General features: G+C 37.6%; 2 protein-coding genes across 2 annotated transcripts; both read left to right on the top strand.

Moving 5' to 3' along the window:
- Window positions 1-398: 398 nt before the first annotated feature.
- On the top strand, window positions 399-8,865 carry LOC104218922 (T-complex protein 1 subunit epsilon). The gene is made up of 9 exons (XM_009769527.2): window positions 399-767; window positions 2,384-2,702; window positions 2,929-3,277; window positions 4,204-4,336; window positions 4,441-4,493; window positions 4,888-4,990; window positions 7,694-7,860; window positions 7,950-8,063; window positions 8,503-8,865. Exons 1-9 carry the CDS (start codon window positions 569-571, stop codon window positions 8,671-8,673), a joined length of 1,608 nt encoding a protein of 535 aa, XP_009767829.1. The 5' UTR covers window positions 399-568; the 3' UTR covers window positions 8,674-8,865.
- Window positions 8,866-14,791: 5,926 nt separating this feature from the next.
- On the top strand, window positions 14,792-15,538 carry LOC138883216 (uncharacterized). The gene has a single exon (XM_070163885.1). It carries the CDS (start codon window positions 14,792-14,794, stop codon window positions 15,536-15,538), a length of 747 nt encoding a protein of 248 aa, XP_070019986.1.
- The last annotated feature ends 293 nt before the right edge of the window (window positions 15,539-15,831 follow it).

Genomic DNA, 15,831 nt, shown 5'->3' with positions numbered 1-15,831 from the left:
TCGTGCTTATGGATCTTGAACCGCTCCCGTCACGTGCGATTATTTTGTCATGTCACGTGGTGAGATCGATTTTTACCAATACAATAAAAATTATAAAAATTACAGTAACTACACCGCAAAAGCTACAATAGTCGCCAGAAAATATATCAACATAACATAAAATGCAAAAACTCTACCTTTAAATGTGAATTTTCGTTTAATTTTTTTACTTTTTTTACTTTTTTATTTGTTGTTAAAATCAATTAACACTTGAAATTCATTAAATATTTGACGGCGACTAAAAATGCTCACACTTACCAAATATTTAAAATCAGTACTAATATATTTGAGAGACTATTTCAAAATTCACATTTTTCGTTTTTTTTTTTTAAATACACTAGCTCACCCGACCCGACTCTATATTTGAGAAACGGGGCATGTGTATAAAAGCGGGAGCATTTTCATGTTTAGGGTTTATCGCAGCTAGGGTTCTGAAACCCTTCTAGATTCATCGCGAAACCCTCTTTCTGTCGTCGTCGCCGGAGATTTTCAGTATCCGATCTGACCGGATAGCAGGTCACCGGAAACAATGGCTTTAGCTTTCGATGAATTCGGAAGGCCGTTCATAATACTAAGGGAGCAAGAACAGAAAACCAGATTAAGAGGCCTCGATGCTCAAAAGGCCAACATTTCCGCCGGAAAAGCTGTTGCGCGTATCCTGCGTACCTCATTGGGTCCTAAAGGCATGGATAAGATGCTTCAGAGCCCCGACGGCGATGTCACCATCAGTATATTCTTATTCCATACTATTCATTCACGTTTGATTTACCTTATTCTAGCTCCGTATTACTACTTTTGAGATTTACGGTTTAAAAAAAGGTGTCCTTTTTGGTTTTGATTTGATTTTTTAGAACTTGTTATTTGGTGTGTTCGGTAGGAAGGTGAATGTTTCCGTAGATTAATGCTTTCGTGCAAAGTGCTCTCCAGGGAAGTTTGGTCGGTGGGCAGAAAATATTTTCAGGGGAAAATATTTGTTAAGGATTGATAAGAATTGGATAGTGTTTTAAAGAAAATTTTGAGCTTCAAAGATTCATTGTATTGTTTAAGCAATGGTTGCCACAAGTGATATGGAGTATGAGCTGGGATGCATAAAGGAATGAGCATGAGGGAGGGAGGTCAGTTTCCACATCTTGGTGGAAAATGTGCCCTGGGAAAATATTCATTGGTAATCAAACACCAAAAATGACATCTTGATAGAACATACTTGACACGTTTTATTTTTAAGTAAGCGGATTCTGCTTTGCTAGTTGTAATCTTGAGATTCTGAATAACATGTGAGAAACTGTGAGATCAGTAGATCTGGTTCTGTTAGGTGTATCTCATTTTGTTGTAGATGCATAACTGATCCTGAGAAATTTCGTCAGAGGTTGCAATGAGTGAGCTTATGAGTTCTTTTTCAGTTGTTAGACTTAGTAGAATATTGACTGTGACTGGATAGAGTTCTAGCATCTAGTTAGTTGTGCTCCTGCAGTTTGGACCTCCATTGTTTGTTTAAGTTATGTCTGTTTCATTTAATCTGTTTGATGTGATGTATATCAGTATGAGTGTCTGCTATTACTTGTGGTTTTCAGAGGAATTCAAAGCGAATAGTGCTTACCCTTGGTACATTTTATTCGTGGGAGTTGGCTTTGTTAGGTTTGTTTTAGGATGTGATTTTAGTTTGTACAGATTAGTAGTATTTCTGATGTGGGAATTGTGAACAGTCAAGGGAGGAAATCTTTACTTTATGTCTATTCTTGTTCATTTCCTTGCAAGGTTCAAATGTGAAAGATACATTATAATGTTTGAGAAGTAACAATACCATTTATTGCTTTTGGAGACTATTGTTAGAGCAGTTTCTATTATAGTTTATTGCCTGTGTTCCCCATTAAGAGGGTCTGTTTTGTTTTCCTTGGAGTGGGGTGCGGTTGGGTTTGGGGTGGGGGAAACGGGCGTGTGTGGCTTTAATGTGATTAGCCTCATGCATGCCTTCCCTATAAGAATGCAAAATGATCCTGCTTCTTATGATTTTCTAATCAATGTTTTTGGAAATGTAGTTTTTGTGATGGACCATAGGGCATCACACAGTAATTTTTCCTTGGAGCTTTGCCTTATTCAAAAGGCAAGCCATTTGAGGCCTTTCTTTAAGCTTTTTGATGAGGTCATGTTTTTTTTTTCTTTCTTTCTTTCAGACGTGCCTTTATTCTATACAGTAGTTATAATCTACTTATGTTTGGCCAGAGCAGTAATATTTTGAACGCATAGTTGACACTACGTTGCGCTCTTCTCTTTCTTCATCCAACCTATGTATACAAATCTCATCACTTGTTTAGAGTTTACTAATATTGGAGATTTGTATTGTCAGCAAATGACGGTGCAACCATTTTGGAGCAGATGGATGTTGACAATCAGATTGCGAAGTTGATGGTTGAGTTGTCACGAAGTCAAGATTACGAAATTGGTGATGGAACCACTGGAGTTGTTGTCATGGCTGGGGCACTTCTAGAACAAGCTGAGAAGTTGTTAGAACGTGGTATTCATCCTATACGGGTTGCAGAAGGGTATGAAATGGCTTCAAGGATTGCAGTTGAGCATTTGGAGTGCGTAGCAAACAAGTTTGAATTCGGTCTGAATGATGTTGAGCCTTTGATTCAAACCTGCATGACTACTTTGTCATCCAAGATGTAAGTGACAAGTCAATTTCAGTGTCTGGTTAGGATTTCATATGTTGTGACCTTATTAAAAAAGGATTTCATACGTTGTGTAATTGTACTTTATCACGTTGCGGACAGGCGTGTAATTTATTCAGGAATGCATCATGGATTCTATTTGCTACTTCTAGTACTGATTACAATGCTGACAAGCCTGCAGCAAAATTTTACTTGTTTTGATATGAATGATTTACTGCAGTGTGAATAGATGCAAGCGTAGTATGGCGGAAATTGCTGTTAAAGCAGTTCTAGCAGTTGCTGATTTGGAGAGGAAGGATGTAAACCTGGACTTAATTAAAGTCGAAGGAAAAGTTGGTGGAAAGTTAGAGGACACAGAGCTAATTTATGGTATTGTAGTTGACAAAGATATGAGTCATCCACAGATGCCAAAGCAAATTGAGGATGCCAAAATTGCGATTCTGACATGTCCTTTTGAGCCTCCAAAGCCAAAGACCAAACATAAGGTTGACATTGATTCTGTGGAAAAGTTTCAAACTTTACGCCAACAAGAGCAGAAGTATTTTGATGACATGGTTCAGAAATGCAAGGTAAAACTGCAGCATTTGTATGTGAGTTATAGATGGTTGAGAAACCTTTTCTACAGGAAAATAAGAAGAAGGAGTTGAACCTATTCTTTTTGTTCCAATAAGGCAATGAAAATGGGAGGGTTGGGGCAATAAAAGCTTAATGGATGTGTCTTAGCCCTTGTAGATGTATTGGAGTAATGTAAAGTCTATGATCAGCTGAAACTAGTTTTTCCCCTGAATTTTCAGGTGATAATGTTGCAAAACCTATTCCCTTCGCAGTTCTCTCTCACACACATTTATTTCTTTAAGCAAAGGAATTTGTTGTTTCCAGATATTTTTTGCATATGCAAAACTAAATTAAGAATGCAATGCAGAGATATCTGTTCTCCCTTCTTGCCTACTGTGTGGTCTGCTATTAGCATAAACAAGTAGAGGCAGTCGATGCCAATGTTTAGCTCACAATTATCATTGACTCATATATAAAAGACCTTCATTTGGTGATGTGAGATCTATGATCAGCTGAAACTGTAGTTTTCCCCCTGAATTTTCAGGTGATAATGTTGCAAAACCTATTCCCTTCGCAGTTCTCTCTCACACACATTTATTTCTTTAAGCAAAGGAATTTGTTGTTTCCAGTTATTTTTTGCATATGCAAAACTAAATTAAGAATGCAATGCAGAGATATCTGTTCTCCCTTCTTGCCTACTGTGTGGTCTGCTATTAGCATAAACAAGTAGAGGCAGTCGATGCTAATGTTTAGCTCACAATTATCATTGACTCATATATAAAAGACCTTCATTTGGTGATGCGAGATCTATGATGTGAGGTTTTAGGGCCTGTTGTTGCAGTATGTGGTTTTGCATGCAGTTGATCTTATCAGGATCTTTATTTCCTTAAATTCTTCTATGGAGCTTCATTTGTCTAACAACTGTGCCAATACCTAACAGGATGTTGGTGCCACATTAGTTATCTGCCAGTGGGGTTTTGATGATGAAGCAAATCACTTATTAATGCATAGAAATTTGCCTGCTGTTAGATGGGTAGGTGGTGTGGAATTGGAGCTGATAGCAATTGCCACAGGTTTGTGTCTACTTTTCTTATTGATATGATGCCTTCATCTTCCTGTGTTTCTGTTGGATCTGATACTTTAATTGCATGTTCTTGGTATTTGTGCATCTGATTAGGTGGGAGAATAGTACCAAGGTTTCAAGAGTTGACACCTGAAAAACTTGGCAAGGTACACCCCTTTAGACACCTTTCTTTCTGCTCTAATTGTGGACGTATATTATGTATCTATGAAACATCGTGGACATGTATGGTCTAAGTTTTGTGTGGAAGTTGTTAAAAGAAGATTGGTTAGTTTTCTCAAAGCAAATAACCGGCTTATCTTAAAGTTTATGGATAGGTTATACATCTTTTGCATATATATATTGTTAATGAAGCGCACAAATATGTTGTGAAAGTCTTTCTCGTTCAGTAGTACCTAGGAACAACAGACATTCGTAGCTTGCTAAATATTCCGTGAGAGCCTTTTCATTTCATTAATCTTTCTATTTTTACTAATGTTACTCCATGTGCTTATGGATCTGTACTTCTCTCTACTGGCTAAATATGATGTTTTATAAGTTCAGGCTGGTATAGTTCGGGAGAAGTCTTTTGGTACTACAAAGGACAGAATGATATACATTGAACATTGTGCAAATTCAAGGGCAGTAACTATATTCATCCGTGGTGGTAAGTTGGTTGCCTGCTGGAATGCCTTGTTAGTACATTTTACTGTTGATGGAAATTTGCATTTGTTGGATTTTGATTTTTTTTAGTTGTTAATCAATGTTGCTTCTGAAATGCCTTATTAGTTCATTCTGCTGCCAATGGAAATCACATGTGCTTTTTGTTAGTTTTTAAGCTGTTAATCAGTATTCACAATAATTAACGTGTATTTGGATCTTCTGTACTTTGCCCTTGCCCTGTCTGTGCATGTTCATTAAATTGTGACAGTTAACCATTTACTATTGAACTCTACATATTGATGCTCCTTGGATCTAGATGACAGTACATAATGTCATGACCTTGGTAATCAAGCATTAATTCTCTTTTGAAGCATTTTTTCCCCTAAGAGTTTGAGGACAGCTCCAATTTGTGCTGAGTTGAAATAGTTTGGTCTGTCGGTCTATTTAAGTGTTTGCGTGGTTCAGATGGTCCACACTTTACCCAAACAGGAAAAACCAAACTACTATGAGAAATAAAAACCAAATCAATCAAATACTCCCTTCGTATCCCAATTTATGTGGCACCATTTGACAAGGTGCGAAGCTTAAGAAAAAAAAAAGAAGATTTTTGAAACTTGTGGTCTAAAATAAGCCGTTGAGATTTGTGTGACTAGAAATTATCTCATTGAGAGTAAATCAAAAATTTTAAAATAAAATATTTCTAAATTCAGAAAAGTGACATTCTTTTTGGGACAAACTTATAGCCTGTTTTGACAAGCGTGTAAAATCAGCTTATTTGGAAAAGTACTTTTCTCAAAAGTGCTTTTCAAACATTTGGTGAGAAGCTAACTTGAAAAGCACTTTTGAGTTATGTTTCTCGGACTCTTCAAAAATGTTGTTGGGTGCGTGTCGGATCCTCCAAATTTAGTGCATTTTTGGAGGATCCGACACGGGTGCGGCAACACTTTTGGAGAGTCGGAGCAACATAGCTTTAGAGCAACAATTAGTGTTTGGCCAAGTTTTTAGGAAGTGTTTCTAAGTGCATTTTTCTCAAAAGTTCTTTTCAAAAAAAGTGTTTTAGGGAGAATCTATTTTTTTTGCCTCTCAAAAACTGCTTCTGCTTTTAGTCAAACACATTTTGTCCTTCTAAAAGCTTGGCCAAAACCCCAATTTGGGAAAAAAGCGCTTTTAAAAAAATCATTTTTGGCCAAAAAGAAGCTTGGGTAAATAGGCTATAAAAAGGAAAGAGTGCTATATAAACTGGGACAGAGGGAGTAATATTTAAATCCGATGGTTCTTGCTGTATGCAATGTCATTGGTTTGATTTGATCTGGTTTAACGTTTAAAAAATATGTTTCCCCTAACATTGCATTGTGTGAAAGTGAAAAATCATTCGTTAAAATCAAACATGCTTTTGTAATTACTTGTCAACTTGGATATGACATTTAAAATATACCTACTAAACAAATCCATGACCACAAAAAAGTCTTTAACAAAAAAGTAAAGCACATTTTAAATGCTCAGTGAATAGCATTTCCTCAAAAAGTGCTTATTTAGGATCAGTGTTTTAAAAGACGTGGGCATAAGGCGAGGCGTTTTATATATGCCTAAGCGAGGCGTAAGCCCCATAGGTATTTAATTTTTATAAAATAATATAAGTATAGTAAATATTTATAAATAGGTAAAATTGCATAAAAATTGAAGAAAACTATATATATATGTGTGTGTGTGTGTGTGTGCGCGCGCGCGCGTGCTCCATCCCCGCAAAAACTAGTCAAAACAATCTATTATACGCTATTTATGAGCACAAGTAACTTGAGTCTACAAGAATAAAGTTATCTCTATGGAGGAACAAAAATGATGACTAATCTGCAATTTGAACTTTAAACTTGCTGCTATGAAGGAGAATAGAGTTCTCTTTGTATTTGTAAAAAAAATTTGAATATTCGTTGCTTTGAGAATATTAACATACTAGCGGACAAGATAAAGAATTGGAAAATACCATGAATTAGGGCTTCAATCAATAATAAAAGGTCTTCATTTTTAAATTTAATACATTTCAGTTCCTTTTAAAATTTGTGAGTAATTACCAAGCTGATTTTTGAGAATTTGGGTATTATATGAAGGGCTTATTCACCAAATTTTGTTTTAATCGAAAGTCTCCGGGGCTTACGCCTCACTAAAAAACACGTCTCAAACGCCCGGGCGTATGCTCTGAATTGCTGGGCGTACGCCTCTTGAGACTTTCGCCCCACACCATCGCCTCGGGGCGTTTTTGGTGCTCCTCGCTCTAAGGCTTGCCCCGAAAACGCCTTTTAAAACACTGTTTTGGATAAGCAATAGAAACATAGATCAATTTGGTTTTCTACGGTTTATATTGACAAACAAAATAAAAATGAAACTCTATGGTCTTTCTATTTTTCAAAACCAAAACGAACAGTACAATTTCTAGAAGATAGATTGGTTTATTAAAATATCCCCCCTCCCCCAACCCGGTCTAAGTGTATCTAACCTGGTAGATGGGAATTAAGCTAAAAGTATGCATAGTTTGCTGTCATCAAGGTTGGTGCCATTTGTTCTGGGTGGAATTCATGGTGCAGTGTGTTTTAACCTATGCAAATTTGAGGTTCTTGTTCTAAAGATTATGGTGCACTATGTGAATGACATTACATACTGCAAGAACCGTCATGAATTTGGATGCCTGAGCTGTTATTTGATCAATGTACAGGCAACAAGATGATGATAGAGGAGACGAAACGTAGTATCCATGATGCTTTATGCGTTGCTAGAAATCTTATTCGCAACAATTCAATTGTGTATGGTGGTGGTTCAGCAGAGATTTCTTGCTCAATTGCTGTGGAAGCGGCTGCTGATAAACATCCAGGAGTTGAGCAGGTAGCTTTACTTTTTCTCTTCCAATTTTTCTTTATATGCCTTTTGTATTTAACTGTCATTAGCTGAGGCCTCAATCCTTCTCTCTGCAGTATGCAATCAGGGCATTTGCTGATGCTTTGGATTCTGTCCCAATGGCACTTGCTGAGAACAGTGGTCTGCAGCCCATTGAAACTCTATCTGCTGTTAAGGCTCAGCAAATTAAGGTAATCCAGCTTATTAGTACCTAGGATCAATATTAAAATTAGTCCAATATTGAAGGGTCGTACTATGACTTATCCCAGGCTGTTGAGTGTAAGAAAAAGAAGAAAAAAGTTTCAGAAGCTGTTTGTCTCATTTTCTGTCATCGATGTATCCGATGTTTTCAGAACACTTTTTTATGACCTTATGACATATCCCAGGCTGTTGAGTGTTAGAAAAAGAAAAAAGTTTCAGAAGCTGTTCTTCCCATTTTCTGTCATGTATGTATCTGATGTTTCAGAACAATTGTGTTATAACCTTGTGACATATCGTGACATATCCCAGGCTGTTGAGTGTTAGAAAAGAAAGTTTCGGAAGCTGTTCTTCCCATTTCTGTCGTGTATGTATGTATCGGATGTTTTCAAATCATTGTGTTGTAACCTTAACTTCAAATCTTTTACGCAGGAGAACAATCCATGCTGTGGAATAGACTGCAATGATGTTGGCACAAATGACATGCGGGAGCAAAATGTCTTCGAGACTTTAATTGGGAAGCAACAACAGATATTGCTTGCAACTCAGGTTGTCAAGATGATTCTAAAGATTGATGACGTGATTTCTCCATCTGAGTATTGATGTTAAGTACGAGAATGCTAAATTTTTCTTTGACTAAAGAGGAGGTGAATGTTTTCCTTTTTCACTATGCCAACCCATAAGTTTTGTTGGGTGAAATTTTCATGATCTTATCTTTGGTTTCTATGTTGTGTATTTGAGTACAGCTTGTTGGTTGATGAACTGTACTCATTCAATGGTTTTCAATTTGATTGATGATCAGTGTCTGTCACGGTATGCTCTATCAAAAGCTTATCTTTTGCTGGTCTCAGAGATTTTGCCACTTAGCTAGAATGCTCTTAAAACCTGAAGTTTGTGTGTGCTCTCATCTGAATTTGGTGGCTCCTTATGTAATGAACATCTTAGAGGATTCTATGATCTCCTATTAACTCGTTGTGGCATTTAAATGGCACTGAACTATGTCTTTAGCTGCAAATGTGAAACGTGAGATGTATGAAACCAGCAACAATTTAGCAAACAGGCTAAGAGCATCGTGGTGATGATGATTGATCATTGCGTGCTAAAAAAGTTGATGAAAAAGTAAAGTCATGTTCATTTCTTTGTCATCCTACGTTCAGATCTAAGGTTTGCTTTCTGTGGTTTTCATTTTCGATGTCTTTTGGTTATTTTGTTACATAGAAAATATTCAATCAGTGTCCTACGCCGTAACATCGTAAGATGCCTTATAAATTGTGCTCCTGTAGTTTAATGAATCGACACAACAGGTACATTGGCTACGTTTGGAAGTAGGTTATCATGATGACTATAGAAGATTTCAACCTAGATTGAATTATTATGATATATTTCACGTTTCATCCATCTGGGCAGGGGTGTTCATAAAAATCCGAAAAATCAAACCAAACCAAAAATTGAACCAAATTGACCAAAAAACCCGATACTTTTTAGGTTTGATTTGGTTTTGGTTTTGAATTTTAAAAATCGATCAAATTTGGTTTAGTTTTGGTTTTAATAAAAAATAATCGGAAAAAATTGAACCAAACAGACTATTAAAGTAGCTATTTAAATTTATTATTACATCTATATATATGTATATTTTTATATAAAGTTTTTAAAATTTTATAGTACATATTAGTCATTTGTAGTTTTAGTCTAGATCTTTGCTATTATAATAATTTTATTCTTTGCCTTTACAATCTAGTTTGATTGATAGTTTTCTTTTGCTAAGTACAAGAATTTATTTCATGTTAAAAATAATCGATTTTTAATTGAGTACTTAAATTATTCATCACTATTTGATTCAATTATCTTCAATATATCTTGATAAATGATAGATTTCTTAGAGAGCAACAGTGTTACATTGAAAATGTAGTCGCCGGAATGACAGTGTTCAATATATGCGTTTGGTAGTGTATGTCTCATATTTAAGAAAAAATGCAACTTGTAATCTAGAACGAGTTGTATCACGACCCAAAATTCCATCTTAGATCGTGATGGCGCCTAGCCATATTTGATAAGCATAGTCCATATTTCTTTAATTAACAAAGTCATATTATAAATAAATATAGGAATAATCTCAAAACAACACAATATTTGATACAGTCATAATATGGTCCGAACATGATCAAAATGGTATAACCCCTAAGGACTAGGTGACACAAGTACACGAGCAACTACTGAATAAGTACAAGTTTGAATACATGATCAAAACTGACCGAGATAACGAAAGTAGGCAGAGGATAATAAAAGATAGGGACTCGGACATTGCGGAATGAATCCATGGAGTGTAGCTCATCTTAAGTCTCCGAGCAAACTCCCAGGCCCAACAAGAGGCCCCGCTAGTACTCACGAGGATCTGCACAAAAAGATGTGCATAAGCGTAGCATGAGTACAACACAATCGGAACCTAGTAAGTATCAAGTTTAACCTAGATAGAAGTTGATGTGAGGCTATAGGCATCAGATACTTACAACACCGATATAAATAACATAGCTCAGAACTGAAACTGTAAATAATTTCATGAACAACAATTATTAAAGATGTAAAACATTTGAAAAGTATAAAGTATGCTTTTCCAATTCAAGAGATAATCATAACGCTACTCAGATAACATTTAAAGATGGCATACTTCAATCAATGGGTCGAGGCTCCCCATTCATATATATAAGTGGCATGCAATAGTTAGCATTTAAATGAATGCTTCTAAATGAATCAGGAATGTCTATGCATGCTCAAACTCTATTACTCACCATAACTGGTATATGATCCATGTACCCCGACACACAGTTTATGTATCACTGAACTCCATATACAATCTATGTATCACTGAAACCCGATACACAATCCATGTGTCGACCACACTCATAGGGCCCAAAGTAACATGAGTTACCACCTGACTTTAGAGGGACAAATCCTTATCCAAGCGCAAAAAGGAGCTTGATAGCTCACTTATAATCAAATATCACTCATAATGTCCTGTGTGCAATAGGCACATAACTGTATCTCAATCGCTTGACCTTACTTTTCATTCCACAATATCAGTCCAGATCAAGTATCCAAATATGATACGTATGCACATACCCAAAAATTAATAGATAAAAGATGCATAAGGACTTAATAATAATTATGCAGATATATGCTCATATAATTTCTATATGACACAGATAATTCAAGCAATTCAACATATTAAGAATAAGCTCCCATGCCTTCATAAATATTCATAAACCTAGGCATGATCTCTAACATAAATAAGAGAGCAAATATAGTCATATAGCCAATCAAAACATAAACCAAGATGAGTGATAACTATGGATTCTAGCCTATCTTATGCTCTCTTTTGCTTAGGTTTTGGATAAAAAAATGTGTAAAAATATTCCCGATAATTGACTTATTGTGCTTGTTTGCAGGGTTTGGTCAAAATGAGGCAAGAAAACCACAACCAACTCCCGAAGGAGTTAAAGTTGCACAAGTTCAAAGCTGATATAAAAGCGCTGACCGCGAAGGAAAAGAGCGGCCGCGGGAGGTCCACCGCTAGGGCGGCCACAATTATACTGACAGCAGAATTGAGATTTAGAGAAGGCATTTTGGGGTACAATAGATACCGCTGACCGCAGTGAAATAGCACGACAATGGAATACTTGACGCGGCCGCAATGCAAATTACGCTGAGGGCGAAATAGAGATTCAGAGACCCTGCAAAGTGAGCCTAACTGAGGAGCGCGGTCCGCGTCCAAACTGCGCGGCCGCGGTTGATGCTAACGCCGAGGCGGTCATTTTTACACTCCCCACGGGATCCAGTCTAGACCAAGCACAAAAGAGAAGAACCACGGTCCGCACTTGCTTTTGCGTGGCCTCGAAAGTTCATGCACTGAGGCGCCCAGTATTTCGCTGACAACGAAACCTCCGTAAGGGTATTTTTGTCCAGTAATTTTAGCTGTGTATAAATAGATCTTTTTCACATTTTTAGGTTATCTTTTGTATCAGGGAGCTCGTAAACAGCCGTACTTTACTACTTTGAGTAATTTTAAAGTAGCTTTAATTTATATTCTTAGATTTTATTCTTGTAATCAACTTTTATGGCTTATATTTCATCTTGATCTTTGATTTCTACTTTGATTATGAGTAACTAAACCCATTAGCTAGGGTTGTGACCCAACCCTAGTGTGGATATTTAATGGGTCTTCTATTTTAGGGCTTAATTATTTATGGGTTAGTAATATTTAGCTTGATTCATACTTTAATTGTAGAATTATTGGTTGCAACCACTGATTCATGCCTTTATGACTTAGACTCTTCTTGAGAAAGATGGACTAAGTCTAGGAAAATTAGGCTAACAAGAAATTGGGGTGCACTCAAGAGATTGATAGTCCCAATTAAAGGATTAAACCTAGAGATAGTAATACTCGACTTGAGCCAATTTTACTTGCATTATTTGAACACCCAATTGGGCTTGAGAAAGCCAATTAAGGCAAAGTCACTCAAACTACCAAGAGGTATAGAGTGAGTAACTATGTATAAAGATTATATCACGACCCCAAATATAACAAGCTTGTCCTAAATTTTATATCCCATTAGATACTCGCCTAGGTGTAAGTCACTTCACTAGTGCTTTTTATAACTTGAGAAAACATTATAAAAACATTGTACTTAGTTCATTTTCAGGATTCAATATTATTAAAAGTAGAATAGTAACAAATCCAAACATCGTTAGAAGTGCACTTAAAAGAAACACACATAGCTAGAGTAGATAGAAACCCAACTCCCAACCAATATTAACTCCCTGGGGAAATCTATCCCCACCTTTCGGGTAAAAGCTGCATTGACCACTCCTTGCCATTATATAGTGGTGTAGGGCTGGAGCCGATCACTTTTTGGCGCCGCTGCTGGGGAGTTAAACGATTTTGCATATCTATCTGACTAGTTGTTGTGTCTTGTTTTTCTTTCTTTCTGTTTTACTAACTTGTGTGAGTTAATCGATTCAGGTATAAAATAACAAATAATGATCCTATTGGAAATGTTATTGGCGGGGGGGGGGGGAGGGGGGAGTTAGATGATAATGGTGAAGATGAGGTGCCTCTAGTACCTCAAATTTAAAGAAGAGGCCGCCAGGCCAATGAAAATATTTCAGACCCTCCCCAGCTCCTCCGCGAGTAGATCATCGGGTGAAGGGTACGCAAGTGCAATTGTCCCACATCGGATTCAGACGGGCAATTTCCAGATTACAAATGTCATGTTGACATTATTGGAGCAAATAGGGTACTTCACAGGCGCTCCCCATCAGAATATATATAAACATCTAAAGGGCTTTGTGGATACCTACCGGGGAAGCAAACAGACAAATGTGTCGGAGGATGCATTGAGATTGAGATTGTTCCCCTTTTCACTTAGATGGAAGGCTTTGGACTGGCTTGAAAGACTCCCTAACCATTCCATCACTACGTGGGATGAGTTGGCCGACAAGTTTATAGCTAAGTTTATCTTACCGGGACATATGGCTGCATTAAAGGATGAGATCTTAGCATTTAAATAGGAACCAAATGAACCCCTTCATGAAATCTGGGATAGATATAAAATCATGGTCAAGAATGCCCCAACAATGATATGACTGAAGCAATGATCTAACAGACATTTTATCGGGGTATAAACACGACCAATCAATATGTGGTAAACCAGCTAGCAAGGGGTAATTTTATGAAGCTGCCTTATGCTGAGGCCTGTGAGATTCTTGATGAGATGGCTGGCACTTCCTCAGCTTGGCAGAGTCGGCAAATGTTCCTCACGGGGATCCTCATGTCATAAATCTTCACAAGGAACTTCAAAACCACGGACAAGCCATAACCGAGTTGACAACAACCATGAACCAGTTAGCCAAAGCACAACTTCAGCAAATTCAGAGACCAAAGCAAGTAAATGCAATGGAAGACGTTAATCTATTGGTAAACAAGAGGAGACAACATGGGCAACAAGTGCAAGGCAATCAAGATCAATATGAGCAAGGTAGTAGTGGTTACAACCAGGATGATGGGTATTGTGAGCAATGTGAAGAGGTTTTGTATGCCAACAACTATCAAGGACAACGAGGTAATGCTCCAAATAAACAATGGAGATTGCAAGGGAATAATCCAAATTGGAGAAACCAAGGCAATGGAAATTGGAACAATAACAACAACAACTCCAACAATTGGGGGAACAACAACCAGAATTGGGGTAACAATACAATTGGGGTGGCAATAACAACCATGGAAGTTGGAATAACGGTAATCAAGGTAATCGGGGGCCGGGGTTTCAAAGGCCTCCAATGTTTCAAAAACTAAATAATCCACCTATATTTTTGTCCCAAGGTCCTAGCTCGTCCAACAATGAGATGGGATGGGTTGAGTCAATATTTGAGCAAATGATGAAATAGAACGCCGACTCCGATGCCCAATTGTCATCCCATAATACTTCCATCCGCAACCTAGAGGTTCAACTTGGCCAGATTTCGCAAGCTTTGAACACTCGCCCTAAGGGGACACTACCTAGTGACACGGTAGTAAACCCAAAGGGTGGAAACAATACCAGCCATGCAATGGCGGTGACCACAAGGAGCGGTGGAGGCGGTGAAACAAGTACCTCCAAGCAAAAAGGAAGTTGTGAGTGATGATGTTGAAGTGCAAAATGAATATGATCCTATAGTTATTGAGCAAATGAGTGAAGAGAAGTTGGATAGTGATGTGAGAATTGATATTCATGACAATGAGGAGGTGACTCAAAATAATGTGAACCTGTCTAGGGAACACGTGATAGACATGTCGGAAACGGTGATGCCTAAAGCAAAGGATCCCTTTCCTAGGCCTCCTCCACCTTACCCTCAAAGACTTGCAAAGCAGAAGAATGAAAACCATTTCAAGAAGTTTATTGAGATGATGAAAACTTTGTCGATCAATGTGCCCTTGGTGGAGGCTCTTGAGCAAATGCCGGGATATGCCAAATTTATTAAAGACTTGGTAACTAAAAAGAGATCTATGGATTGTGAGACCATAAAAATGACTCATCAAGTGAGTGTCATTGTGCACTCGATGGCTCCAAATATTGAAGATCCCAGGGCATTTAACATTCCATGTACCATTGGGAGTGGGGATTTTGCAAAGTCCTTGTGTGATTTGGGAGCAAGTATAAATTTGATGCCTTACTCCGTATTTAAAGCTTTGGGTATTGGTCAACCGAGAGCTACTTCAATGAGATTGCAAATGGCCGATAGAACAATGAAGATGCCGCTTGGTATTATTAATGATGTTCTTGTCCAGGTTGACAAGTTTATTTTGCCTGCGAATTTTGTGATTCTCGACTGCGAAATTGACTATGAGGTGCCGATAATATTGGGAAGGCCTTTACTAGAAACATGGAAGGCATTGGTTGGTGGAAGCAGGAGAGCTCACCTTTCGGGTGGGTGACGAAAAAGTTGTCTTCCATGTGTGCAAATCAATGAAGAAGACGAATAGTACTGAGGTTTGTTCTTTTGTGGATCTGGTGACGGAGATGATAGTTGATGACACGGGTGCCATGATCAATGTGGAGGATCCTTTGGAAGCTGTATTGTTGAACCATGATGTAACCGAGGATGAAGGCTTGGTAGAGTATGTCAATGCCTTGCAAGGAATGGGTTCTTACTCCTATGAGCCCCGGAAATTTTCCTTGGATCTTGAGAACAGAAAGACTCCACCAATAAAGCCCTCAATCGAGGAAC

This window comes from Nicotiana sylvestris, chromosome 12, assembly GCF_000393655.2.
Source record: "Nicotiana sylvestris chromosome 12, ASM39365v2, whole genome shotgun sequence".
Classification (NCBI taxonomy): Eukaryota; Viridiplantae; Streptophyta; class Magnoliopsida; order Solanales; family Solanaceae; genus Nicotiana; species Nicotiana sylvestris.
This window is presented reverse-complemented; position numbering and strand designations above follow the sequence as displayed.